Source organism: Ichthyophthirius multifiliis (assembly GCF_000220395.1).
Source record: "Ichthyophthirius multifiliis unplaced genomic scaffold scaff_1120509251315, whole genome shotgun sequence".
NCBI lineage: Eukaryota > Ciliophora > Oligohymenophorea > Hymenostomatida > Ichthyophthirius > Ichthyophthirius multifiliis.
The window spans coordinates 1-25,917 of record NW_004085994.1 but is presented as its reverse complement, the minus strand read 5'-3'; the positions used below and the strand labels follow the sequence as shown (position 1 = coordinate 25,917).

General features: G+C 15.3%; 6 protein-coding genes across 6 annotated transcripts, besides 71 other annotated features; 2 read left to right on the top strand and 4 right to left on the bottom strand. All coding sequences in view use genetic code 6, as the record gives it.

Moving 5' to 3' along the window:
* Positions 1-165: 165 nt before the first annotated feature.
* Positions 166-243: a microsatellite.
* A 533-nt stretch (positions 244-776) lies between these two features.
* IMG5_180220 (protein kinase domain protein) lies at positions 777-1,802 on the bottom strand (the record flags this gene model as incomplete). The annotated part of the gene is made up of 2 exons (XM_004027559.1): positions 777-1,272; positions 1,366-1,802. Coding segments are annotated over 2 exons (933 nt in total), but the record flags the coding sequence as incomplete, so codon positions are not given.
* Positions 1,279-1,349: a microsatellite.
* A 1,818-nt stretch (positions 1,803-3,620) lies between the features above and the next one.
* Positions 3,621-3,665: a microsatellite.
* Positions 3,666-5,090: 1,425 nt separating this feature from the next.
* Positions 5,091-5,115: a microsatellite.
* Positions 5,116-5,348: 233 nt separating this feature from the next.
* Positions 5,349-5,383: a microsatellite.
* A 370-nt stretch (positions 5,384-5,753) lies between these two features.
* Positions 5,754-5,830: a microsatellite.
* A 269-nt stretch (positions 5,831-6,099) lies between these two features.
* Positions 6,100-6,139: a microsatellite.
* A 290-nt stretch (positions 6,140-6,429) lies between these two features.
* Positions 6,430-6,458: a microsatellite.
* Positions 6,459-6,522: 64 nt separating this feature from the next.
* Positions 6,523-6,569: a microsatellite.
* Positions 6,526-6,569: a microsatellite.
* Positions 6,570-6,751: 182 nt separating this feature from the next.
* Positions 6,752-6,865: a microsatellite.
* A 36-nt stretch (positions 6,866-6,901) lies between these two features.
* Positions 6,902-6,944: a microsatellite.
* Positions 6,907-6,945: a microsatellite.
* Positions 6,946-7,454: 509 nt separating this feature from the next.
* Positions 7,455-7,492: a microsatellite.
* Positions 7,476-7,582: a microsatellite.
* Positions 7,499-7,559: a microsatellite.
* Positions 7,537-7,581: a microsatellite.
* Positions 7,539-7,583: a microsatellite.
* Position 7,584: 1 nt separating this feature from the next.
* On the bottom strand, positions 7,585-9,678 carry IMG5_180210 (protein kinase domain protein; the record flags this gene model as incomplete). The annotated part of the gene is made up of 3 exons (XM_004027558.1): positions 7,585-8,589; positions 8,870-9,267; positions 9,312-9,678. The coding sequence occupies 3 exons, from the start codon at positions 9,676-9,678 to the stop codon at positions 7,585-7,587; spliced, it is 1,770 nt and encodes a 589-aa protein (XP_004027607.1).
* Positions 8,328-8,380: a microsatellite.
* Positions 8,340-8,379: a microsatellite.
* Positions 8,630-8,701: a microsatellite.
* Positions 9,679-9,710: 32 nt separating the features above from the next.
* Positions 9,711-9,764: a microsatellite.
* Positions 9,765-9,801: 37 nt separating this feature from the next.
* Positions 9,802-9,869: a microsatellite.
* Positions 9,804-9,880: a microsatellite.
* Positions 9,806-9,844: a microsatellite.
* A 531-nt stretch (positions 9,881-10,411) lies between the features above and the next one.
* Positions 10,412-10,452: a microsatellite.
* A 1,333-nt stretch (positions 10,453-11,785) lies between these two features.
* Positions 11,786-11,831: a microsatellite.
* Positions 11,796-11,832: a microsatellite.
* Positions 11,830-11,917: a microsatellite.
* Positions 11,842-11,920: a microsatellite.
* A 52-nt stretch (positions 11,921-11,972) lies between these two features.
* Positions 11,973-12,019: a microsatellite.
* A 171-nt stretch (positions 12,020-12,190) lies between these two features.
* Positions 12,191-12,895, bottom strand: IMG5_180200 (hypothetical protein). Its single transcript, XM_004027557.1, has one exon. It carries the CDS (start codon positions 12,733-12,735, stop codon positions 12,370-12,372), a length of 366 nt encoding a protein of 121 aa, XP_004027606.1. The 5' UTR covers positions 12,736-12,895; the 3' UTR covers positions 12,191-12,369.
* Positions 12,896-13,236: 341 nt separating this feature from the next.
* On the top strand, positions 13,237-15,396 carry IMG5_180190 (hypothetical protein; the record flags this gene model as incomplete). Its single annotated transcript, XM_004027556.1, has 6 exons — positions 13,237-13,593; positions 13,867-13,997; positions 14,045-14,213; positions 14,257-14,456; positions 14,820-14,980; positions 15,185-15,396. The coding sequence occupies 6 exons, from the start codon at positions 13,237-13,239 to the stop codon at positions 15,394-15,396; spliced, it is 1,230 nt and encodes a 409-aa protein (XP_004027605.1).
* A 716-nt stretch (positions 15,397-16,112) lies between these two features.
* Positions 16,113-16,143: a microsatellite.
* Positions 16,116-16,170: a microsatellite.
* Positions 16,143-16,389: a microsatellite.
* Positions 16,166-16,214: a microsatellite.
* Positions 16,175-16,323: a microsatellite.
* Positions 16,180-16,317: a microsatellite.
* Positions 16,186-16,296: a microsatellite.
* Positions 16,204-16,322: a microsatellite.
* Positions 16,239-16,435: a microsatellite.
* Positions 16,272-16,303: a microsatellite.
* Positions 16,318-16,444: a microsatellite.
* Positions 16,331-16,444: a microsatellite.
* Positions 16,445-16,535: 91 nt separating this feature from the next.
* Positions 16,536-16,593: a microsatellite.
* Positions 16,594-16,699: 106 nt separating this feature from the next.
* Positions 16,700-16,790: a microsatellite.
* Positions 16,718-16,780: a microsatellite.
* A 1,057-nt stretch (positions 16,791-17,847) lies between the features above and the next one.
* Positions 17,848-17,916: a microsatellite.
* Positions 17,855-17,916: a microsatellite.
* A 1,313-nt stretch (positions 17,917-19,229) lies between these two features.
* Positions 19,230-19,910, top strand: IMG5_180180 (hypothetical protein). Its single transcript, XM_004027555.1, has 2 exons — positions 19,230-19,643; positions 19,697-19,910. The coding sequence occupies exons 1-2, from the start codon at positions 19,376-19,378 to the stop codon at positions 19,774-19,776; spliced, it is 348 nt and encodes a 115-aa protein (XP_004027604.1). The 5' UTR covers positions 19,230-19,375; the 3' UTR covers positions 19,777-19,910.
* Positions 19,647-19,694: a microsatellite.
* Positions 19,647-19,695: a microsatellite.
* Positions 19,648-19,685: a microsatellite.
* Positions 19,648-19,694: a microsatellite.
* Positions 19,911-19,997: 87 nt separating the features above from the next.
* Positions 19,998-20,060: a microsatellite.
* Positions 20,022-20,078: a microsatellite.
* A 5-nt stretch (positions 20,079-20,083) lies between these two features.
* Positions 20,084-21,726, bottom strand: IMG5_180170 (major facilitator superfamily protein, putative; the record flags this gene model as incomplete). Its single annotated transcript, XM_004027554.1, has 3 exons — positions 20,084-20,109; positions 20,480-21,023; positions 21,274-21,726. 3 exons carry the CDS (start codon positions 21,724-21,726, stop codon positions 20,084-20,086), a joined length of 1,023 nt encoding a protein of 340 aa, XP_004027603.1.
* Positions 21,033-21,183: a microsatellite.
* Positions 21,077-21,210: a microsatellite.
* Positions 21,203-21,242: a microsatellite.
* Positions 21,203-21,260: a microsatellite.
* Positions 21,226-21,250: a microsatellite.
* Positions 21,727-21,743: 17 nt separating the features above from the next.
* Positions 21,744-21,789: a microsatellite.
* Positions 21,790-24,182: 2,393 nt separating this feature from the next.
* Positions 24,183-24,227: a microsatellite.
* A 225-nt stretch (positions 24,228-24,452) lies between these two features.
* Positions 24,453-24,553: a microsatellite.
* Positions 24,554-24,566: 13 nt separating this feature from the next.
* Positions 24,567-24,627: a microsatellite.
* Positions 24,626-24,711: a microsatellite.
* Positions 24,712-24,882: 171 nt separating this feature from the next.
* Positions 24,883-24,923: a microsatellite.
* A 791-nt stretch (positions 24,924-25,714) lies between these two features.
* Positions 25,715-25,755: a microsatellite.
* Positions 25,729-25,789: a microsatellite.
* Positions 25,733-25,822: a microsatellite.
* Positions 25,771-25,877: a microsatellite.
* Positions 25,809-25,857: a microsatellite.
* Positions 25,830-25,888: a microsatellite.
* Positions 25,889-25,917: the final 29 nt, after the last annotated feature.

Sequence of the window (25,917 nt, the reverse complement as noted above, 5' to 3'; positions counted from 1 at the left end):
TTTTTAAAATAGTTAAAAAACTGAGTAAATATTTTAATTAGAATATTTTAAATTTATATATTTTATTTAAAAATAATATTTTTTATGAGTTTAATTTTATTTAATAATATAAAAATTTAATAGTTTCATAAATTTTTAAAATTAAAAATTAAATTTCAAAATAAGATATATATATATATATATATATATATATATATATATATATATATATATATATATATACATAATTATATATATATTATAAATTTTTTATTATAGATTTAATATAAAAATTAATTTAAATATAAATAGTATTTTACAAAAAACAAAAAAATATAAATAAATTACATAATACTCTCTTATTTTATATATATAAAAATAATGCTTATCAAATAAATTTTTACTATTAATATTTCCAGACTTAAGATTTAATGAATTTTTTTTAAGGAGTAAACAAAAGTAATAATTTTTAATTTAAATTACATTAATCATCTGCTTTTATATCCTCAATTTATAAATTAATATCATCCTTATTATTATTAAAATTTTTTGAAACTTTAAAATCATTATCTGATTCTTAACTATTTGACTAGTGGCTTTTTAAAGACTTATAAGATTTACAATAGAAAGATTTAATATTATTAGTTTATATATTTAATATAGTACTATTTAGATCTGTTAACCCTTCATTAAAATCTATAGATTTATTTTCTTCATCTAATGTAATACTTTACTAAATTTATATTTTATTTTATTTTTAATTGTTAAAAATAGAAAAAAATTATTTTTATATAGACATTTTTCAACGAATTTTTTGTTTTATTATGTGTAGATGATTTCAAGCTTTAAGAATTATTTAAAATGTATTTCCTTAACCATTTAGATTTTAGAATTTCGTTACACTTAAACCTTTTATTAGGATCAACTTCTAACATTTTTTTTAATAAATATTTAGATTCATCACTTATTTTAATCCATATATCAGAATCATAAGAAATTTTGCATTTTTTATTATTTTCAAGTACTTCTTTACTTGTTTTACCTTTAAATGGAGACTAACCACTCAATAAACAAAATAAAATAACACCCAAACTAAATATATCTCCTTTTTCTGTATAGGGCTGTAATTTAAATAGTTCAGGAGGTAGAAAACCATGTGTTCCTGCCCTACTTTCTAATTTTTAGTAATTTATTTTTTCAGCAAAACCAAAGTCTATAATTTTACAATCTAAATCTATATGATTTACTAATAAAATATTTTCCAATTTTAAATCTCGATGGACTAATTATTGACTTTATTATAAATATATATATATATATATATATATATATATATATATATATATATATATATATATTTATATTTATATTTTTTAATTTTTTTACTTATGCATATATTATAAACCTTATGTTATATTATAAATTATCATAGCAGCATCTTCTTCTTTAAAATTTTTGATTTTTTTTAATCTTTAGTAGAGCTCACCTCCTTATATATATTCAGTAACGTAAATTAATTATGTTTATTCTTAATAAACTTCTTCTAATTTTGCAATATTTTTATGCCTGCATTTTTTAAGGGCTTTATATTCATTAATTAACATATTCTTTTTTATAAATATATAATAACTAAAAGCATATTTATTTATTACAAAAAATTTTTCTTTATGTTTGTTTTCTTATAATTTTTCTAATTTAATAATTTTGGCTGCAAAAGTTTTTTAATCTATAATTCTTGAAATTTTACATACAACGGCAAATGAACCTGTTCCTAAAATTTCCTATAAAACATAATTATTATTAAAATTTTATAAAATGCACATCTATCTCATTTCAGTATACCATTTATTAATAATTTCTTATTATTTTGAATATAGTTTTCGAACATTTCCATCCCTTAAAAACTCTATATAATAAATATTGTAAGTATTCCCTTTTATTGTTTTTTTTTCTATTACTATATTCTAATCTAATATAATATACCCTTTGAATATGTTACTTTTGCTATTATTATAATATACTAAATAATTTCCTATTAATTTGTATTCATATTCTTTTGAGTTTTTTTATTTCTTACTGATTCTACTTAAAAAATTTGATAAAATATGCTTATTTTTTATACTTGATTTTAAATTTAAATCTATCCCTTCATCATCAATCTCTAAATTTGAACCAACTAAATCTTCATTAAATGTGATGTCGTTTAGGGTAAGTTTTTATGTGTTTTTTAACCAAAAAGTGTTTTTAGTACTTTCATTTGAATTCGTTGATTTTCGACCGAAAATAGGCCACCATTTATTTATGTCATCATCTGAATTTGGCTTTTTTTAGTCATCGTGGCGGAATAGGGTGGATTTTTCATTTATTTATTTATTTTCAGGGTTTGACATATATGGGAATGTTTAATTTTTATTATTGTTTTTTGTTTATTTAATTAAATAATTAATATAATATTTAAGTATATTATTGTGTATTATTTTTTTATTATTAAAAAATAAAATAAATTAATAATTAAAAAATAAAATATTTACAATATATAAAATATTAATTATATTTTTTTTATAAATAAAATAATAAAATAATTATGTTTATAAGTCTTATTTTCAAAAACTAAAATATTTATTCTATATATTTTAAAAAATTAATATAAATGAATTTCTAAAATATAAATATATATATTAATTTATGTTTTCATAAAGTAGAAAAAGTTAGTCTTTCTTCTTCCTTAACATTCATTTTCAAAATTGGCAAAATTTATTTAAAAATTGGATCTTCGTAATTTCCTATAAGTTCAAAAACTGCACTTTGAAAAGTAGTTAAATGAGCTCCTGCCTATTACATTCTTTAAAAAGCAGTTAATCTATCAATTTAATTCATACTAGAAATCCCATCAGTAAGTAAAAACACTTAAAATCCTTTTTGTAATAAATCCAAGCATGTTTATTGTACACATATATGTGTTTCTTATCCATATAATATAGCTTATTTTCTTTCTTGATATTTATCCAAAAACTATTATGTGTCTTTATTTAACATTGAAAATGTACTTTTTTCATATTTAGCTGATAAATGTGTAGGTATGTCTTTTGATAATTCCTCCACTGTGTCACCAAATACACGCTTATTTTGGATTGTTTCTAAAATTGGAATATTCATTATGTTTGCTATTTAGGCCATTTAACGGGCTGTGTTTATTACATGTTCGATTTTGAAAATGTGTTTTCTAAAACCCTGTTAAATGTCACAATTAAAAAAAATAGTTTTATCTTTTTCTAATCTTCCTATTATATTTTTTTACATTTTTATTAAAATTAGATATTTTATTATTTTTAAATTTTATTTTTATAAAAATAAATAAATAAATATATACATTATAAATATTAATATTGTTCTTTTTAATCTTTTTTTGGGTATTTTTTTAAATACTAAATTAATATAAAATATTTTTTATATGAGATTTATTACTATTTATAAAATAAAGTTTTATGCGTTTTTTATAAAAAGGTAAAATTGATATTATATTATTTTATAATGCAGTTTATATTTATATTAAATATTTAATTTAAGATTATAATTTGATAAAAAAAGCTTTTGAATAGAATTATAATAAAAAAAAAAGTAAAATAATGAAAATTATAATAATAATAATAAATAAATTATTTAATAATATATAAATAATTATAATAGATGTTTTATAAATAATTTTTAAATTAAAATAATATTTATTTATTAAATATATACAATTATATAATTACTATTTCTATTATATCAATAATAATAAAAATCAAATTTAATTTTATCAATATTTTATATTATGTACTATAGAATTAATGACTTATTTATTAATATTATTATTTTATAAAAAGATTGCTCATAAAAATACTTAAATTTATGTATTTTTTATAGTAATTAATTTAAATCTAATAATGTTAATAATATAAAAAATATATAATTGATAAACTAAAAAAATAAAATATTTAAATTTAAAAAAATAATATATATTTTATGTAAACATATAAAGAAATATTAATCTAAAAAATATTTTTTTTTAAAAAAAATAACAATTAATTTTTTTATAAATTATATAGAAAATTATTTAAATTGCTTTATTAAATAAAAAACTATCTTAAATAACTAAAATAATAATATTAACAGTTATTAAAAAATAGTGTTATAAATAATAATATATATATATATTAGTATTTTATAAAATTTAAAACATTAAACTTAAACTTTATTCAAGTAAAAATATTAAAAACAAAACATTTAAAAGAGAATGGATATTGTATAATAATCAAATGATATTTTATAAACAACTTAGATAAGTAAATATTATTATCAAAAAATAATAAACTTTAATAATAAAAATAAAAAAAATAAAAGATTCTCAAAGTATGAGTCATTTAGATGATATGTATTAAAATAATGCAAATAATTCTAGAGAATAAATATAAAACATTAATATTATTTTATGGTAAAATAGACAATAAAACAATTAGAATAATCATTAACAAGTTCAAGAGATAAATCATTAAATTGATATAGATAATGATTATTAGGAAGAAATATAAATGTCAATAAGAATGTAATAAAGAAATTAATAATAAAACATTTAAAACAACGAAATCATAAATAATAATAATTAAGAAATAAATAATTAACAAAATATATATTAAATAGAATAAATAAATGATTAAAGAATAAACGTTTAAAACATTGAGAATAATATTCTTCAATAATAAATTTAAAATATAGAATAGAATTAATAAAATAATATAAACAGAACATTTGAATAGTAATTATAATAAGAAATTTAAAGATATGAATCTAGTACTTATTGCAATGAAAATAAATTGTTTAACAAATGGTTTTTTTAATAGATTACTAATTTAATCTTTATACATATTATATTTCTGTTTTTAATTCTTTGTTTTATTAAAGAAAATATAAATTTTGCTTTCCCTATTATGAGTTTTGTGGTTTTTCAATTCTATAAATTATCAAAAATAATTCAATATCATAATTTAGATGATGTGTAATTATATATTAAAAAATATAAATATGTTTATGTATAAAAAATATAAATATGTTTATATAAATATATATATTTATATATTTATATTTATATTTATATTTTTAGATAATAAAATGTTTTTTTATTCAAGTTAAAATTTTTGGAAATTTTTATGTATATTTTATCATCTATATTTTCATTTTTCTATTTTAATTTGTTTTCTTTTTCGCTTTTATATGTAACAATACCTATTTTATTATCATGCATTTTTAGATTTATTATTTATTATATGAATAAAAAGAATAATGATTCTATATCTATTGTTCATCTTGTACTTATTTATTATTTTATATTTATTTTTAGCTTATTATAATTTTTAGACTTTTTATATGTGTTTAAATTATTAATATTGCACTAAAACTAGAGAGGTATATAAGTTGGAATTGGAAAGAGGTTTTTTGGGTTTTTTGGATATTTTTTTCTATTCACTCTAGTATGTTAGTAGGATTTGTTTTGATGATTTTAAATAAAATATGCAAAGCAATAATTGATAAAAATTAAAGAAAAGAAAGTTTATTAAATTACTATTACTATTATAATATATTTTAAGTTTTAAATTATTTTTTAATTAAAAAGCTTTAGCAATAATTTGGGTGTTTAGTGTCATTGTTGGAAATACTTTAAATATTTATTTTATTGTATAAGGTATAATAGATTATTTAGAATTCGAAGATAAATGTAATACTTATAATTTTAAAAAATATATATATACATATATATATATACATAAATATATATATTATATAATATATTATATTATATAAATTAATATATATAAATGTTTTAGATTAACTAGAAATTTCTATTTCTTTTAATGCATGTTTTTGTTTTTATACTATTATATCATCTATGTACATAAAAAAATGCTTTAAGTAAATACATATATTAGATAATTTTTTTTTTTATTGAAATTATATTGAAAAAAATAATTAATATAAAATTATATAAAAAAATAGAGGTTTTATTGAAAATGTGTATATAGAAGAAGAATAAGATAATTAAAATTTATAATATGGTTAAATAAATATATAAAATTAATTATATGTATAATAATAATAATAATAATAATAATAATAATAATAATAAAAAAAAAAAAAAAAAAATTACATATTTTTTTAAAAGAATTAAATAAACTGAATTTCCTAAATTTTTAGTATTTAATAAATAATTAATATAAATAAATATTATATCATAATTTTATTATATAAAAGCAAAGATTATCTTCTACTTATTTTAAATATTATACTTAAGAATTATTTAATACTAATAGAAGTGATCTAAATAAATGTAATGCTTAATATTAAAAAGATGAAATTGTTAATTCTTAATATAATAATTAGACAGATGCTTAGTTTATTAATACTAATATTTAAAATACAATTATATAATAAACAATTAATAATAATAATATTGATTAACAAAGTGAAGATATTACCATCTCTAGTGTTTAAACTAAAAATAGAAATCAATTAATAAATAATTTTATTTAAAAAATAAATTTTATTGATAAATAAATGAAATAAAATAATAATAAAGTAAATATAAAATTTATATATATAATTTAGTATTTAAATAATTTTTAAAGATTAATTCTGATTGTTGTCTTAATTATTAAAAATAATCTGTTATAAGATAAATAAATAGTGATAAAAATATATTTTATAAATAATATGATAAAGATAAAAAAGATAAATTTTTAAATGAAGATAAAAATTAAAATAAAGAAATAAATAATGAATAGTATAAAGATTAAAATAAAGATAATGATTAAAATAAAGATAATTAATAAAACAAAGTTGAATAATAAAATAATTAAAATAAAACTCAAATAAATTAAGATTGTAAAAATTAAAATTATATTATTTTTAAAAATATTATATATTTTATAAAAAGAAACTGAAATTTAAAGTGATTAAAATGCATAACTTTGTTTAATTTGTTTTAATTAAGAATAGGATTCGCTTTTTATGGACTGTGGTCATGGAGGTATATTATAAAAAATTTATTTTTTATTTATATATTTTTTATAAAAAAAAGGAATATGTTATTAATGTTCTTTAGAAGTTTGGAAATAAACAAATTAATGTTATTTATGTAGAAATGTAATATTTTTACTTTTTAAAAATTATATATTTTTAAATTTTTTTTATAAAAAGTAAATCAATTAAGTATTATAAATAGATATGGAATATAAAAAAAAAGATATAATAAAAGTAAAATATATAACAAAATTATGTGAAATATTAAATATTGAAAAATGAACAAAAATAAAAAAAAGAACATGTATATTAAAAAAAAAATATTTTTATTTAAATTGATCATATAAATAATTAAAAAATATAAAAAATTACTATAATTAATTTTATAAAAAATTAATATTTATAGTATTATTTATATTTACTCAAAAATAAAAAATAAATTCAAAAATTCAAAAAAAATAAAATTAAAGAAAAATTACTTAAAATAAAAAGAAAAAATTTAATAAAAATAAAAAGAAAAAAATTTAAAAAAAATAAATAAAAAAAAAATATTCATTCTAATTATAATAATATTTATTTTTTTAAATCTTCGATTTTCGTATTTTCTATATCTTCATAAAATTTATTAAAATCGAATTTTATATCACAAAATTTCTAATATGGATTTGCACAAATAAATATTAAAGAGGCTAAAATTAATGTTTCTTATTCGGAAAAAGAAATTATATTTTTTAGTTCTTTTTTAACTTCTTAAAGTGTTTTTTTCATGTTATTTTTGAAATTATCGTCCATCTCGAAATTTTTGTTTAAAATTGTCAAAAAATCTTTCAAATTTTAAATTTTATCTAATTATTAATTTTATTATTAAATTTCTATATTAATTAATTCGCTAGTTTTTTTATAAAGCTCATCGAAAATATTAGTTGAAAAAGCAATATCAGCTTTAATAACTCCTAAAGTTTTAGAATATTCTTATGATTTAAGATAAATTATCCACATTTATTAGTCAAATGTATCCGATTTGGTACTTTTTAGAAAACTATTAATATTAACTAATTAAATATTTTAATATTTCGAAATACAAAAGCAAAGTCTAAAATAAAGATCAGGTTAAACAGGAAATTTTCCTTCATTAAATAAAAGAACACATTTTTAAATAACAAAATTACAAAAGAAAGATATATTTCTTTCATAAAGAAAATAATCATTTATTTTAAGAATTGTTTTTCTAATAGAATCATTATGTTTCTATTATTGAATTATTTAATTTAATGCTTCTTTATTTTTTTCAGGAAATTAATTTACTATTTAATTTTCATTAATATTATTTTAATTTTTCATTATATTTTAATCTGTATTTAATGAAAAATAACCAGCTACTAAATTTCTTTTTATATATAATTCGTTTAAATTTAAACTTACTTCAAAATTTTAAATAGGTTTATATATATTTTATTATTCTAATATCTATATGAATTCAAATTAGAATACTTCTTCCCATGAAATTCTATCATATTCTTCGTATTATAACATATTTCTAATTAGAATTTTTAATTGCTATAGAAATAATAATAAAAAATGTATAAATAAAAGTAATTATATATATATATATATATATATAATATATATATATATATATATATATATATATATATATATATATATATATTTTTGTTTTATTTTTCATTAAATTATTAGTATTAAAAATATAATAAAATTTAACGAAATTTAAATTTAATATTAAAAAAATCGATATTGGTTTATTTCTATATATTGTTTTTTAGTTTTTAATTAAAATACACAAAATAATAACTATATATTATTTTTTTAAAAATACTTTTTATCTTTTAGGATGTTCTGGAAATTTTAAAGCAATTGTTTTTATATTTATTAATAATTAAGTTTAATTTGTTGCACTCCAGGGTGTGAAACCATAAAGCATTTCATAAAGAACAATCCCAACACTCCATACATCGCTCTTATAGCTAAAAGGTATCCCTTCTGAGATCTAAGGAGCCATATATAAAGGAGGTCCCAATCTTGACATTAATATAGGATAATCATCATCGATAACTCTTGAAAATCCAAAATCTGTTACTTTTGCAATTCCATCGTTTAAAAGTATATTTGCTGGTTTTATATCCCTGTGTATTATATTGTTTTTTCTTAATTATTTAAATGCATTTATTATTTATATTAAAAATATTAAAGCTTCATTTTCTGTAAGTCTTCTATCTTTTTAGCTTTTTTTTTATATATACATATATATATATTATAACCTTATTTTTTCTTTAAATATTATTTTAAATCTCCATCTTAACAATATTCTAAAAACATATATAGATTATTTTATGTACGGGCTATATCGTATAATTTTACAATAAAAGGGGAATCTAGCATTTATAAATTGAAAATTTCTCGTTTTATAAAATCAAATACATTCGCAAAATCTTTCATTGCTTTTATTTAAAGTGTTTTTACAGCAACATGTTTATTTTCATCTTGTTCGAAAAAACCTCTATAAACTTTCGCGAAAGCACCTTTTCCTAATAGATGGTTTACGATAATGAACTGGTTTATTTTTTTAGTTGTCCACTAGGGTTCTTCGTCTTAATTTTATTATTATTAGGTAGCTTTAGTATTCATATTATTTATTAATATAAATAAATATAGTATTTTATATATATGTATATATATATATATATATATATATATATATATATATTATATATTTTTTTTTTTTCAAGTATCACTTTTATTTTTATGAAATTTATAATTTTTTTTATATTATTATTAATTATATTTTATTATTTTTATCATAATTTATTTTATAATTTTTATTTAATTTTTAATTTCTCTGTTAATTCTTTTACGTCTTCTAATTAGGGGTCCATATTATTAAGAATATCATTTGCATATTTATAATATTATTAATTGTCATTAGGAAAGAAATCACCTAGCTCTAACAAAATTTTAACTTTTTCAAAATCCTAAGCCCCTAATAATGCTTTGTCAAAATCGTTAGAAGCTTCTGAGTGCATTTTTAACATCCATTTAAGTTTTCCACTTAAAAAATAATCATATGGAAGTACATTTATAGAATTAGAAAAGTATGTTTGATTATATTCAAAAGCTTATTCATATTATTATTAAAAAAATAGACATTGCCAAATTTAATTAATATTTTCAAGAACTATTTTAAAATCAATTTAATTTCCTAGCTGTTTTATAATTTCGAGATTTTAAAAAAATGAAAAAGTGGCTTTTTCCCAAATAAAAATTGATTTATAAATAAATGCTATTTATAGATTTTTAAAAAAAAAATCGAGGATTTAATCTTCTATTTTAGTAGAATCTTATCTATATTTTTCATCGAAAGTATTTTTTTGTTATTAAAAAATATTTTTTTCTTTTAAAAAAAATTAATCCTCTATATTTTCTAAGGAATATTAATTATTTTTTTATAATAAAAAATTAATTATTTTCGATGAAATCTCATCTTATTATGTTTCTTCGCTTTTTTTTATTGCTTTTTAAATAACACTTTGAGTCCTATTACTTGGAATAATTAAATACTTTATAAATAAAAAACACATCCCCAAATCCTCTTAATATAATTTATTTTCTTCTTTCTTCCTTATTTCATTCAAAAACTTATAATTATTATTATCTGGACAAAAACACACATTTTCACAATCAATTTTGTCAAAATAATATCCATGTATTTCTATTTCCTAAATGCTTTTTATTAATTATATATATATGTAAAGAAGTTCATTTTCTTTATATTTTTCATTCTATTTAAATCTTCTTAATAATATATTATCTAAAATCTCAAATTATTCTGTTTTTAATAAATATGTGTTTTCCAAAGGTCTCATTTCATAAACAGAAGGTTTTTCTAAAATTTCTAAAATCCCATTTTAATTCCCGTTTTTGTATGCGAATATTTCCTACATACAATTCCATTCATCAATTGTTGAAGAATCAAGTTAATATATACAAATTGCAAATTATTTTTATTTTTTTTCTATACAATTATAGTATTTTCTATTCGGAGCTTTTTTAAGTCCAAATTGGCATTTACTTTTAAATTAAAAGGTTATTATTTCGTTTATTATTTATATATTAGGGATTTATAAAGAGGGTGTTTATAATGTATAGGCTTATATATATGCTGTTATTGCTAAACTGTTTTATCTCGTTAGTTTTTTTTGGATTTCCAATTGTTGAATTTAATCAATAGAAGATTTTTTGGTATTTCTTTTAATTTTTTGCTTTTATAAATTCTACATATTTTTATTTATTTCCATTATATATTGATTAAAGTATTTTTTGTCTTAACTTTTTAAAAAATCGTATATTTTAGTGGGACGGATTTGCATTAGGGATGTTTTAAATTAATTCTGATTTCTACTCTTTACTTTTTAAAACGATTAATCACTGTGGTTAGATTTTTATTGAAATGATTAAGATGTGGTGTTTTTGAGGGATTTTCGGAATTCTTTTACCAAGGAAAATTATTAATATAGCTTTATTTTTTTTAATGGGGAAATATTTTAATTACTTTCCATTTATTATTATGCTTTTAATTTAAAGCAAGATTTCGATAAATATATGTTAATTTTTATATTTATTTTTGTTAAAATATAAAATAAACTAGTTAAATTTATATATTAAAGTATATTTTTTGATATTTTAATTGGTATTATAATTAATAAAAAAAAATTAATATAATATAAACTATATAATGATAACATAATTAAAAAAAAAATCAATAAAAAAATAAATAAAAAAATATATTTATAAATATAAATATATTTATATGAATTTATATTTATATATATATATATATATATATTAATATATACATATAAATATATATTAAAAATTTTTTTATTATTGAAATTAATTGAGGATACATGATTTTTTGTTTTTTTTTTAAAAAAAATATTAAATTAATTTAAACAAATATATAAAATATAATAATAATTAAAAAAAATTAATTATTAACAATTAATTTACAAAAAAATAAATGAAGAAAAAAGTACTTACTATATCTTTTATCTTTTTATTCATTTCAATATTTGTTTCTCTATATTTTACCAGAATTCTTACCGAAATTTCTTGCAATTTAGAAAACTTAAAACTAAAAGCAGATTCATCATTACCATAAATAAACTAAAATGCAGTCCAAACATTATTAAACCACATTTAACCTTTTGTACTATCATTAATATCATCAAAAAAATTTACAGAATCATTTATATTTTCAATTTAATAATCTTTTTAGATATAATCATAAGATAGATTAGATGAATATATGTAAAATGCAAGTCAAATATACGATAATAATTTAAATATAAAAGGAATAAGTTCTACTACCTAATATTCTTTAGAATCGTTTATGTGGTATAAAGCAGGACCGATATAACCTCTTTCTTAAAATGAAAAACAGATGATAAAATTTAGTGTTTAAATATTAATTTTTTTAAGAGGAATTTTCGAGACTAATTAGCATTTATTAAAAAGCGTGTTTTTTTTTGAAGTTTAAGAGAGAATTTATGTATAATTTCCAGCAAAAAAAGACAAGAAATTTTCCAAAAACAAAAATTGGGATTTTTAATAGGATAATTTATTTAAAAAAGCAGTTGATTTTTTCAAAAATACTCCAGAAAGGAATTCATATGAAAAAATTTACATTTAATTTCAAGAAAATAGATTAGAAATAGAGTTTATGTGTATTTTTTACGATTATTTCTTTCATGGAAACAAGGATAATTAAAATTGTAATTTTTACGGTTTTTGTGCTATAGTTTGTCTTTAATTTTCTTTAGAAGAATAATATATGTAAAAAATATATTATTAATTATAAATAGGATATTAAAAATCATAAAAGAAGCTTGTTTTAGAAATTTAAAATGAGCTTTAAATTTATATTTTATAATTAGGAAATATAACCAAAAGAAAAAAATAAGATCAAAAAATATAAAAAAAATACTTATAATAATTGTAGAATGAAGAATGGGTACTTTGCAGCGAAAAAATAGAAGAAATTTTATAAGTTTGTTCAGTTTCTTTAAATTAAAATTATTTAGATTATTAATAAAAATCGAAGAATATAATTCTTAATAAATAACTATTTTATTTGGTCTGTGTATTACTTTTGCTCTTTTTTGTCTTTTTGGAATCGGGAATATATTAATGAGACATTCTAAGAATATAATAAGATAATTATATGAATTATCAATAAAATTAGATTAAATTACTAAAGGAGATTTAGAAGTCGAAATTATGAGTAATTTTGTTTAAAAAAATATAGAAAGTGGTGTTTTATATTCAGTATGTAATGAAATGAATTTATCTTTAAAATATTCAGATAATAATTACTATTAAGGCGAAGACTCTTAGATTTTAATAAGACTAAGTAATGCTTTGGCACATTTTAAGAAAAAAGGGTTCGAAAAAGGTATTGGGATTGCGTATAATAATATGGGGAATATTCATATGTAAAATTAGAGATATAATGAGACTATTATTTGCTATAATTAATCTTTAATGGTAATTGAATAGAAAATCGAAAAAGTTATTTAGAATTTTATTTAATAAGGAGATTTTGGGAATAATAATTTTTTTTTGGAAATTTTTTATAAGGTAAAACCGGTAAATGGATGGAAATCATTAAATAAAAATAAAAAATTCTCGTTTTTTTCAAATGATTTATATTTAAGGCCGGAAACTGTTTTAGAATTTGATATTTCTTAACTGGATGGTAATGCAGTTTAGAAATAATAGGATTAAACTAAGAAAAAAGCAAAATATTCATAAAATTAGATTATTATACTTGAGTAAATATACGCAGATAGATGTTATTAAATTGCTAATGCATATAGTATATATGCAGATAGTGAGAAAAATAAAAATAAAAATTTCTCAAAATAATTATGGGAATTAGCTATTGATAAGTATTTTTTTTTTTTTATTTTTTACCATTTTTTTTTTTTAAATAAAGATTTAAAATGGTTGCTGTTTTAGATAAAAAAAATTAAACACATATTAGTCTGTGTAGACTTATTACTATATATTCTAGATTAAGTGCTGTTTATTTAGAAAGGGCTAATTTTACGAAAAATGAAGAAGATTTTGATAAAGCTTTAAGTTATTAGTCAGTTGCTGATGAAGTATTTTATTTTTTAATGATTTTATTTATAAATTTTTATAAAGTTATAAAACAATTTCTATGAAAAAATTTATAAATTTCTTTCTGAAGAGGAGAAAAATTAAATTGAAAATCCAGAAATGATGAATTAAAGAGTACATTTTCACTATGCTATGTTTTTCAAACAAACTGGTTGGTATAAAAATGCTTTTAAATAATTTATTTAAGGACTTAGACTTGGTAAAAGATATGATCCTGCATTTAGGTATACTTTTTTAAATAATAGTATATATTAAAGAATTTACATAAAAAAATATACATATATATATTTTCATATCTAATTTTTGAAAATATTAATATTGTAAAAGGTATAATTATTTACAGAATATAAAAGAAATTTTAGAATAGTTTAATTTATTAAATTAAGCTCCTAAAGTACTCGAACTTTTATAAAGATATGAAAGAAAAATATCAAAAGACTTAGTATTTATAATAAACTTTTGTTAATCAATGGAAGAAAATAATAAAAAATAATAAGCAATATAATCTTTTTTAAGAATATATAATAAGTAAATAAATATATTTAAAAGAAAAGAAAATAACATATAATTAATTAAAATATAAACAGATTTATATAAGCAGAGGATAGATTTGGTTATATAACTTTTGATCAGAATGCACATGTTATTTTCGAATTAAGCGAGAAAAGTAAGAACGATCGATTTTTGAAAGAGTTTATTAAGGATAGTGTAAATTATGTTGGATATGGAGAACCAGCTTTATATATGAGTATTTATGAAGGAATTAGATTATTTTAAAAAGTTGAATAGAAAAACCATTAAAAATGGATTGTAGTTATTACTGATAGTGACGATGCAGATATTTCGAAAATTAAATAAAAAAAAATAGTTGATTTATTAAATTAAAATAAAGATATTAATTTAATGATTATTGGTTAATTTTTAATTATTTTTTTATAATAAAATAAAAAAGGAATTGAACTTGATTATAATTCAAAAAATAATCTTATTGGGTTATGTAGAGAAACACACGAAGGAACTTTTGTTTCTAGTTTAAGTAATGATGATTTAGATAGTGCTTTTTAATCTATTTCAAATATTGTATATAGAGTTTTTAATGGACCTACAGGAATTTCTATTTAAGATTTTATAAATGAAAATTTTTAATAGAATTATATAGATTGATTATTTAATTATATTTATAAATAATTTTTATTTTATTTTTATATAAAGATTTAAAAAAAATATTTTTTTTATTTATATATTTATTGAAAAAATAAATATTATCTTTTATTTTTTTAAATATTTTATGATAATAATAAAATTAATTAAAGATTTAAATATATAATTATAAAAAGATATACAATAGTATATTTCTATTTTTAATTAAATCTTTTGATTAGAATTTAATAAATATTTATAATTTTTTATTATTCATTAATTAATAATATGTAATAAAAGAATTCTTTAAAATATAAAATATTAAAATAAAATAAATAATATAGAGATATATATTAATAAAAATATTAAATAATAATCTTTTAAAAATGATATAAAAATATTAAAAAAATGAAATTATTATAAAAAAAATGAACTAATATAATCCTTTTTATTATAAGTTATTATTTTATAACTTTAATTATGTATAAAAATATTTAAAATATTTATAAAAAAAAATTATAATTATAGTTAATGTTTAATATTTTTATAAGTATTAAATACAAAAAACATAAAAACATATATTTAATAACAAATAAATAGAAACAATTAATATATAATTCTATAACTAATTATTAATATTAGGAGTATTTAAGAATATATTATTGCAAAAAAGTAAAAGTTCAATATGTAATATATTCAAAATAATAATGAATTTTATAGGATTAAAAATTTTTTATTTGAGTAAAAATAAAAAAAGTATAAATAAAAAAATAAATATATATATATATGAAAAAAATATAAAAATAGATATTAAATATTAAAAAAAAATATTAAATATTAAATATCGAATATTTTTAATATTAAATATAAAATAATATATAATAAATATAATATATTTTTAATATTAAATATAAATAATAATAAATATAAAATATTAATATTAAAAAATAAATTTTTAAAAATATATATATATTTTAATATTATTAATTAAATAAATATATAAACATATATATATATTTAATTAATTTTTAATAAAATAAAATATCAAAATAAATAAATATATTTAATTAATATCAAATTTATTATATTAAATATTAAAAATAAAATATTTAATATTAATTTTTTATTATTAGAAATATTATAATAAATATTTTTTATATTTAATATTAAATAAAATATTCTAATATATCATATAAAATATTTATATATAATATATAAAATTATATAATAAATAATTATTATCATAAAATATATAATTTTTTGAATATATTTATACAATATACATAATATAAATATAAACAGGATATATTTTTTTTTTATTTATGCCTTATATTTTTAACATTTCTTTTTATTTTATATATATTTATTATATTTTAATTTTTATATTTAATTAAATTTTTTATATTTTTTATTATTTTCTTTAATGTATTGTTACTTTTTTTTTTTTTTTTCGTCTTACTTATATTAATATTATTATTTTTAAACAAAGCAATAATAATAATATATAAATAGTTATTTGAATTTATTATATTAATAAAAATTATTATTTTTTTACTTTTATATTAAAGGTTTTTATTATTGTTATAATTTTATTTTGCGTTTATATTAAATTTGTTGAAAACTCAAAGGGATTTTCTTCTACTTCGTTAGCTAAATTGAAAAACATAATATAATTCAAAATTTATCCTAAGTTTAATTTTTTTTTTAAGTACTTGTATTTTATATAAAAATTTTTTAATTATTTTTATTATTGTATTTTAAGAAAACTAATAATCTTTATTTAATTTTATATATATAAGTGCGAATTATTTAATTTGAATATAATTAATTTAACTAGTGGAAAAAATATTAACAAGTTAAACTGAATATAATTATTAAATAATTATTTTTAAAATATTTTATAAACAAAGATTTTTTTTTGTATTTTATTTTTTAAAACTTATTTTTCTATGTTTTATTTAATATATAAGATATTTATTTTTTTTTTAAAAAATAAATTAAAAACTTAGAACAAATAAACTAAAAAATGTTTTTCTTGAATTTTTTAAAATAGAAATAATTTATTATTTCATAATAAATATAATTTTAATTAAAAAGTGGATATTTTATCAAAAAGGAAAAATCCATATAATTGAAATAAAATGTAAAAATTTTAAATGTTTTATGTAATTTTTATATTTGTTTTTTACATAATACATATTAATAGATTTAAAGAAAAAAAAAACTAAAGAATTATAAAAACTTAACTTAAATATAATTTAATATAAAGTTAAAAAATAATATTTTACATAAAAATTTAAATTTTATTTCATAAAGTAAATTTATAATAAATTTAAAATAAATATTTATTTAAAAATAAGCAAAAAATAATAAAATAACAACTAAAATATATTAAAGAAAATTTATTTATAACCATATAATTACCATATATTTTTATACGAATGATAATAATTAAAAAATTAAACAAAAAAAATAATAAAAAATATATATTTTATATATTTATAAAAATATATACATATATTATATATATATATATATATATATTAATGGAAAAATAATATTAATATCCAAAAAGTAATTAATAATTATTTTATTAAGATCTACCAAAAATTAGTATTTAAAATTAATATAAAAAATTAAGTGATATATCTAAACAAAAAAAAACTTAAAACTTATTACATTAGTATCTAAATCCCATATGATTATTTTAATTCTGAAATTAATATAAATAATATAAACAAAAATCAAATTCGTGAGCATTAGAATTCACATCAAACTGATATATTAAATAGGAAAATGACTCATAATTAAAATTCTTACTTTGAATTTCTCGAACAATAATATGATTAATAAAATTCTTAAATTTCTTAAAAAATTATTTCTTTTCCAAAACTAGATAATGATTAATCTTAATAAATTAAACAACCAAGCAAAAGCTTAGTATCTATTCCCAGTTATAAATATGTCTAAATAAAAAGATAAACTATTAACAATATTTAGTTAGAAAGTTTAAGTTAAATATTACCTAGTAATAATAATAAATAAAAGTTACCTCCTTTATTATAAAATAAAAATTTTAGTTTATCTTTACTTGAATAAATAGGAGGAGAGGATATATTATAAAACATACTCGAAAACTTTTATAAAATATATGAAAAAGGAGAACACTTTAAAATAAATAAAATCATATTTAAAAAGTTCTTGATAAGCTTACTAGATAGAAACATAAGTAATTAATAATAAATATGTTAGGAAATGAGAAATAATTTTAGAGATTTATGTTTAGGAAGGTTCCATTATTTATATATAGTTGGTTTACTAAAATTTTAATTAGAATAAATAAAAAATGTATAACCTTAGGTTATTTAAAAATGTATTAATGTGATATAAAATATAGATAATGTGATGATTTCGATGAGTATTTTAGAAGAAATTGGCGGGGAGGATAATTTAAAGAAAATTTTATAAAATATATAATTATATATATAATAAAAAGATGAAATCTTATTACAAATTTTGGAGAGTAAGAGAATTTTTTTAGATGAGAATTTATTTGGATTAGTTTTGGATTTTTTAAAGGTGATTTTAATTGATCCTACTATATTTAATAAAGAAAAATTAAAAAATATTAAATAATATGAATTTTCTTATTTAGATTTTTTTAAATTTAAATTCATTTTTTAAGAATAGGTTAAAACTTTTGGATGGAAAAATATAAATTAATGTTATTTTTTATTTAGGTTTGAATAATTTAGATTTTTCATAGTTTATGCTCCCCCTTATTATTAAAAAATACTCGAAAATTAACAGTCTGTTTAAAGTATTATTAAAGATGTGTATTTGAGAATGTAAAGAAAAGTTTTTGTGTATAATTTGATAAATAATAATAGAATAAGTGTATAAAATTTGTTGCTTTTTTGTTAAGAAATTATCGATTTTTTAATTTTACCACATAATAATAAAGAATATATTAATGTATTGAACGAATTTAAATATAATAAATATGTTTTAAATACTGAGTTTTTTAATTCATTTTAAATTTGTATTAATGAGGTTCTTTTTGTTTAATAGTTTGGTAATTTACATATGTAAGAAATCGAAAATAAAATCGAACTTATTTAAATTATTTATAAAGTTAAAAATTCAGTTTTTTAATAACTACCTAGTGATTGCATTTAAAAAATTATCGATATTTAATATGAAATTATCAATGAATAAGTACATTAATATAGTTAATTTGATGTAAAAAATTTATAATATATAACAAATGGGTAATTTTTTTATTTTTTTTTATTATTTTTTTTTATTTTTTTATATTTTTTAGAATTTTAGGAAATTGCTTTTAATTAATTATTAATGATATTATTCCAGCTTATTTATCTGTATGGGATATTTAAGCGATGAAAGTCTGGTTTGTTTTAGATGATTATTGGTTTGAGTTATTATTGCATGGTATTAAGGTTTATCTCTAATAGATTGACTGTAATATTGATTTAGAGTCTTTAATTATTGAAAAAATATAAGATTTATATCAATTAATGAAAAAAGTTTGAAAAACTAATTAATTATTTTTGTTAAATTTAAATTATTAAAGTTTTTTAATAATAAAACATATAAAGATTAATTTTTAAATAAAAAAATAAATTAATAATAATAAAAAAAAAAATTATTTTAAAAAAAAAAAAAAAAAAAAATTTTAAATAAAATAGTATCAATTTTGCTGCTTTTTTATTTAATCTAAAATATATTTTTAGAATATTTCAGTTTTATTAATTTAATTTTATATTATTTTTTTAGAAGAAAATTGTAGCAAAATTAGAAACCATTTAAACTAACATAACAATCATACATAAAATATATGGATTTTAGTTTTAAAGAAGAATATTGACAATTTAAAAAGTCACATTAGAAAAAGATAATACTATTCTAAAAACTTAAAATATTTCCATTTATCCTTCATAATCTTTAGAAGCAATTACAGAAGTCATATTTTAAAAATAACAATCACAAAATCCCCAAAAAGAAGCAATAACAAAACAAACAAAATAACTCTTAGTAAATAATCCTAAAAAGCATAATAATAAAGCTCCTTGACATAATAAAGTACCTAAAGTGGCTAATTTATAAACACAAAATTTATCAGCTAGTTTTCCAGAAATAATACCTCCAAATATTTCAAAAACACCTAAGGAAATTAATACATACGATAAATTTTGACTTAAATCATCCTTTTCATTTTTATTTAAAGGATAATCGGAAAATCCCATTGAGTTTTCGACAAGTTTATTCAAGAAACCAGAATAAAATCCAACAATAATTCCTGCCATTACCATAAAAGGAATAAAAGGTCTTACTTTTTTTCCCATCATAAGTTTAAATACATTACTTATTTATTATTTGATAGGCTATGTTTCTTCATTGTTTTATTATTATACATTAGGCAAGAGAAAAAAAAATAATGTAGCAACTAATCCCAAAGATGTCATAATAATAAAATAATAAAGATTATCTAAATATTTAAGAACAAAAGATCCTAATAAAGCTCCAGCAATAAGAGATGATTATTAAATAGCCCAAAATATTCCAAATAAATTTCCTCTCATTTCTCTTGATTTTATACATAATGTATCTATATAACTACCTTAAGCTATCTATATTAAATATATATATAAAATATATAAATATAAATAGATATATAAATATATATATATATTTATATAATATATAATATATATTTATTATATTTATATATATATTTATAGTTTTATTTATATTTATATATATGATTTTTATATATATATATATACATATTTATTCCTATATATTTTTTATTTTTATTTAATATTTTTTATATTATATAATTTTTATATAATTTTTAATATTATATATATAGTTTATTACCCATATAGTAGATGCAGCCATTCCACATAAAGAAGCGCTTAAAAGGACAATAAAATAAATAACTTCAGTTGAACATACTCCACTTTTAGAATTTTCTTTATAACATAAGCATACCCATATTCCAGACGCAGAATAAAAATTGTATCCCATAGAACTTAATATGAATGTTATTTTAAATGAAAGTTTTTTTATTATATATTTTGCAAACAAGCATGCTATTGCGAATACTGCATATAATACTAATAAAGATATTAAGCCTAAATTATTATATTCTAAATTTTCATATAATGTTCCTACTAAATTTTATGCAGAGTTAAATGCAGAAAATAATAACATAAATGAAAATGATAGAATTTATATTTTTACTTTCGAAGAATTATATATTTTTTTAGCTTCCTAAGGATCTATAGTTTAATTTTCTAGATTCAATTCTTTAATTAATTTGTCTTACATATGTATATTATTTTTTCTTTTTCTTTTTTAATTCTATATTTTCTTTGTTTAATTAATATTTTTGTCAAATAAAGATTAAATTACAATATTTTTAAATTAATATTATATCTTATTTTTCACTTCAAAATAAAATTATATTTGTCATTTTCACTTTTTTATATATTTTATAAAAATTATTAATTTTTTTTTTTTTTTTTTCAAAAAAAATAATATTTATATATTACATATATTTATTTATAAAAAACATAATATCAATTTTTTTTATATATATTTTATTAATAAATTATCTCTTTTTTATATTATATATTTGTTTAATTTTATTATAAAAATAAATTCAATTCTCTTTATTTTTTTACATATAACTTTATTTAATTTATTTTCTTTAATTAGTATTAAGCATATAAAGTTTAACTTTATTTTATTTCTCCCATTATTTTTCAAAATTCATATAATTATCAATTGAATGATGTAATTTATAATAATTATTTTATTTGGAATCATTTTATTTTTCAAAAGATTAATTAATCTTTTATTATTACTAATTTTTTTAAGCTAAAATAATATTATTAGTTTACTCTTTTTTATTTTTATTTTAGCGAGCATTTTAATTATTAAAATTATACCTTTTCATTATTTTTATTTAATTCAAAACTATTTTATTTCCTTTATTTTAATTATTTTCTTTTTATTTTTTTTCAGTTTTTTTATCTTCTAATATTTTAATTTATTTCGTTTTTTTTTCTTAATTATTCTCATTATTTAAATTTTTTTATTCCAAATCATGCTCTTCCAAAAACCACTGATCTAAAAGACTTTCTGGATTTATTTTAGGTTAATCTGGGTGATAATAAGAAATTTATTTATTTGTTTGGAAATTATTAAATGTGGGCGCATCAAACTAGAAATTAAATTAATTATTTTAAAAATTTTAAGTCATTTTTTATTTAATTTTTTTGTTTTTTTTTTTATGTTTTAAAACAAAAATTTAAATTTTATTTTTTTTAAAAAAAAAAATTTTAAATAAGAAATTTAAGATTAAAATTTTTATTTTTTTATTTTTTTTAAACAAAAAAACATAAAAATGCTTAAATTATTCAACTAAAAATACATTCCATTATTATTAAATAATAACCGAATTTTCCAAAAACAAGTATTTTTCTTTCAAAAACAAATACTAACTGAATAAAAAACTTAACCGAAAATCTTAACATAAGAAAAAATAAATGAAATAAAATCCATAAAAAATATAATGTAAAAGAAAATAGTTATAAGATAAATAAATTAATAGACAATTCCAGAATAAAAATAAAAATTTTAAAGTTATATAATAAATTTATTTAATATAAAACATTATTAAGAGAAAAGCGAATAATAATATTTTACTATTTTAAAAGAGGCATTAAATATTGATTTTTCTAAAAATAATATAATAAATCCTTATTTATTAATAATATTTATCGGAAGACATAAATTAGCAAAATATTATTAATATAAAATTACTTATGTAATAAAATTTTTATTGAATGAGTTTTTATAAGAAAATTCATTTTAAAATTTTCATAGTTATTTATAAAAAGAAGAATAAAAAATGTTCTAATAGTTAATTTATGAAGAAATATATTATATAACAGAAATAATTCCTTCTTTATTGATATAAATATCAAATAATGGAATTTATAATAAATATTTATTAGATTCTTATATGGATTTTATAAAAAAAGATATTTTATTAAAATCTAGAATTCATACTAATATAATTTCAAATCTTTATTGGTCTTATTTAAAATTTAATTATTAAACAGAATATAAAGTTTTTGATTAGGCACTTAATAATGCACAAAAATAAATGAGTTTTATGCAAATTTTAAGGTATTTATGGATTGTTACGCTTAATATTAAATGTTATTAATAAAGTGAAATAAATTATATAAAAAATTAGTTTTTAAAATTTTATTCTTAGGAAGAAAATATACATTTTAATAATAAAAATTCAATATATATTGTATAAATTACCTATGGATTATATTCTAATTATATAAAAGATATATTTAATTAAAATGAAGAAATTATAAAGTAATTATAAGAAAAAGATACTTTTTTAAAAGTTTTATATGAAATGTATAAAAATGCAATTTAGGTAAGGAAATTTAATTTTGAAAATTAAAGTTAATAATAATAATTAATAAAAATTTATAAAGTTAAAGATAATACTTATAATGAAATTATTAAATAATCAAATTAGAGAAGCGTTTTTTAATCAAAATTTGAACAAAATTTAAATTAGTTTTTAGGAGAAATTGATAATCCGGATTGCAGTATTGAAAAAAATATATTAATAGGAATTTATGAAATTGATATGATTATAAAGCCATATAATATTGTCATTGAGGTTAATGGTGAAACACATTATTACGAAGATGAATAGGATAATAATTTAAAATATTTCAAAAATTATATATTTAGAATAGAGTATATTTATTTAAATTGATTATATTTTATTTTATAAATATAAAAATAGATAACTTAAATTACTTGGATATGATAAAATTATATAAATTAAATATGATGAATGGTAAAAATGTTATTTCGATAAAAATTTATAAAAAAAATATATAATTGGCGTAATGAAAGAAAATAAGATATCACCAAAAATTTTATTTGGTAACAAATTCGAAGAATGAATATTAAAAATGAAATATAATGATATATATTTATTATAATTTTAGTTTTATTTTAATATATTATAAAATATATATTTAAATATTTTTATTTAATATTAAATAAAAATTATTATATATATTTTTTTTTTTTTATATAAAATATATATAAAATAAATTAATTATATAATTATTTTCACTATAAAAATAATATTAAATTATTTAAATATAAAAAAATATAAATAATAAAATAGATATATAAATAATATTTATTTTAAAAAAATATAATAAATAAAATATATTTATATTTTATTTTAATAAAATTAATTAAACACATTAAATAATTTTATATATTATTTTTTAAATTTATACATATTAAATATAATATAATATTTTATTGTATAAATTAATACATTTTTACATTATATAAACATAAATTATAAATAAATCAATATATCAAAACATTTTTTAAGTACTTATTTATTATTTTAAAATTATTTTATTTATAAATTAATTTTCTTACTTATATATATTAATTTTTACTAAAAAATAATTAAAATTATTATTAATTTTTAATATTATAAATATATAATAATAATTTAATATTCTTATTAAATAAATATATAATTATTTTTATTAAATTAAAAATAATACAATAGTATTTTATATTTTTTTAAATTTTATTTATTAATTATTTATTATATTTAATAAAAGCATATATTTTAATTTTCTTAACTTTTATTTATATTTATACATAATTTTAATTTTTCTTTATTTAAGTTAATATTTAATTATTCATTTTTTATTTATTTTTAAATATTATTCTCGATTCATTAATTCACCTGTATCTTCCTAAACTATTATTTCATCTTTTTAAAGTACTTTAATATCATCTTCAGCCTCCATTCTGTATTTATATTTTAGCCATTAATTATATTATTAATAATTATAATTTTAAAAATTAATTTTAGGTAATAATTTCTTACAATCCTCTTCTAAAACTGGTTCTTCGTTAATTATTTTATAATGTATTACTTCAATAAAATCTTTTTTTTCTTTAGAAATTTATGTAAACTAAGATTAAAATACTATTTCTTCTATTTTTTAAATTAATTATGTTTTTTAATTTCCTTTAACTATAATAAATTTCTTATCTATATTTGTATTATTTTAAAATTATTGTTAAGCTTATTATGCTTCATTTTATGCGCCATTTTTAAAAGTCTTAAATTAATTTAATAGGTTGGTAATAAAATTCTTCATTTTAATTATAACAAAAAGATTGTAAAATTAATGTCTATATATATAATTTCGATATATATTGTTGTATGAAAAATAAATGATAAAAAAAAAAATTAATAATAAAATAAAAGAAAAATAATATTGGAATAAAAAAAATAATAATAAAAGAAAAATATATTTAAAAAATATATAAATAATTAATATTTAAAAAATAAATATTGAAAAATAAATAAAAATAAGTATATAAAAAATTAAAAATATAAATAAAGATAAAAATTTTATATATAAAAAA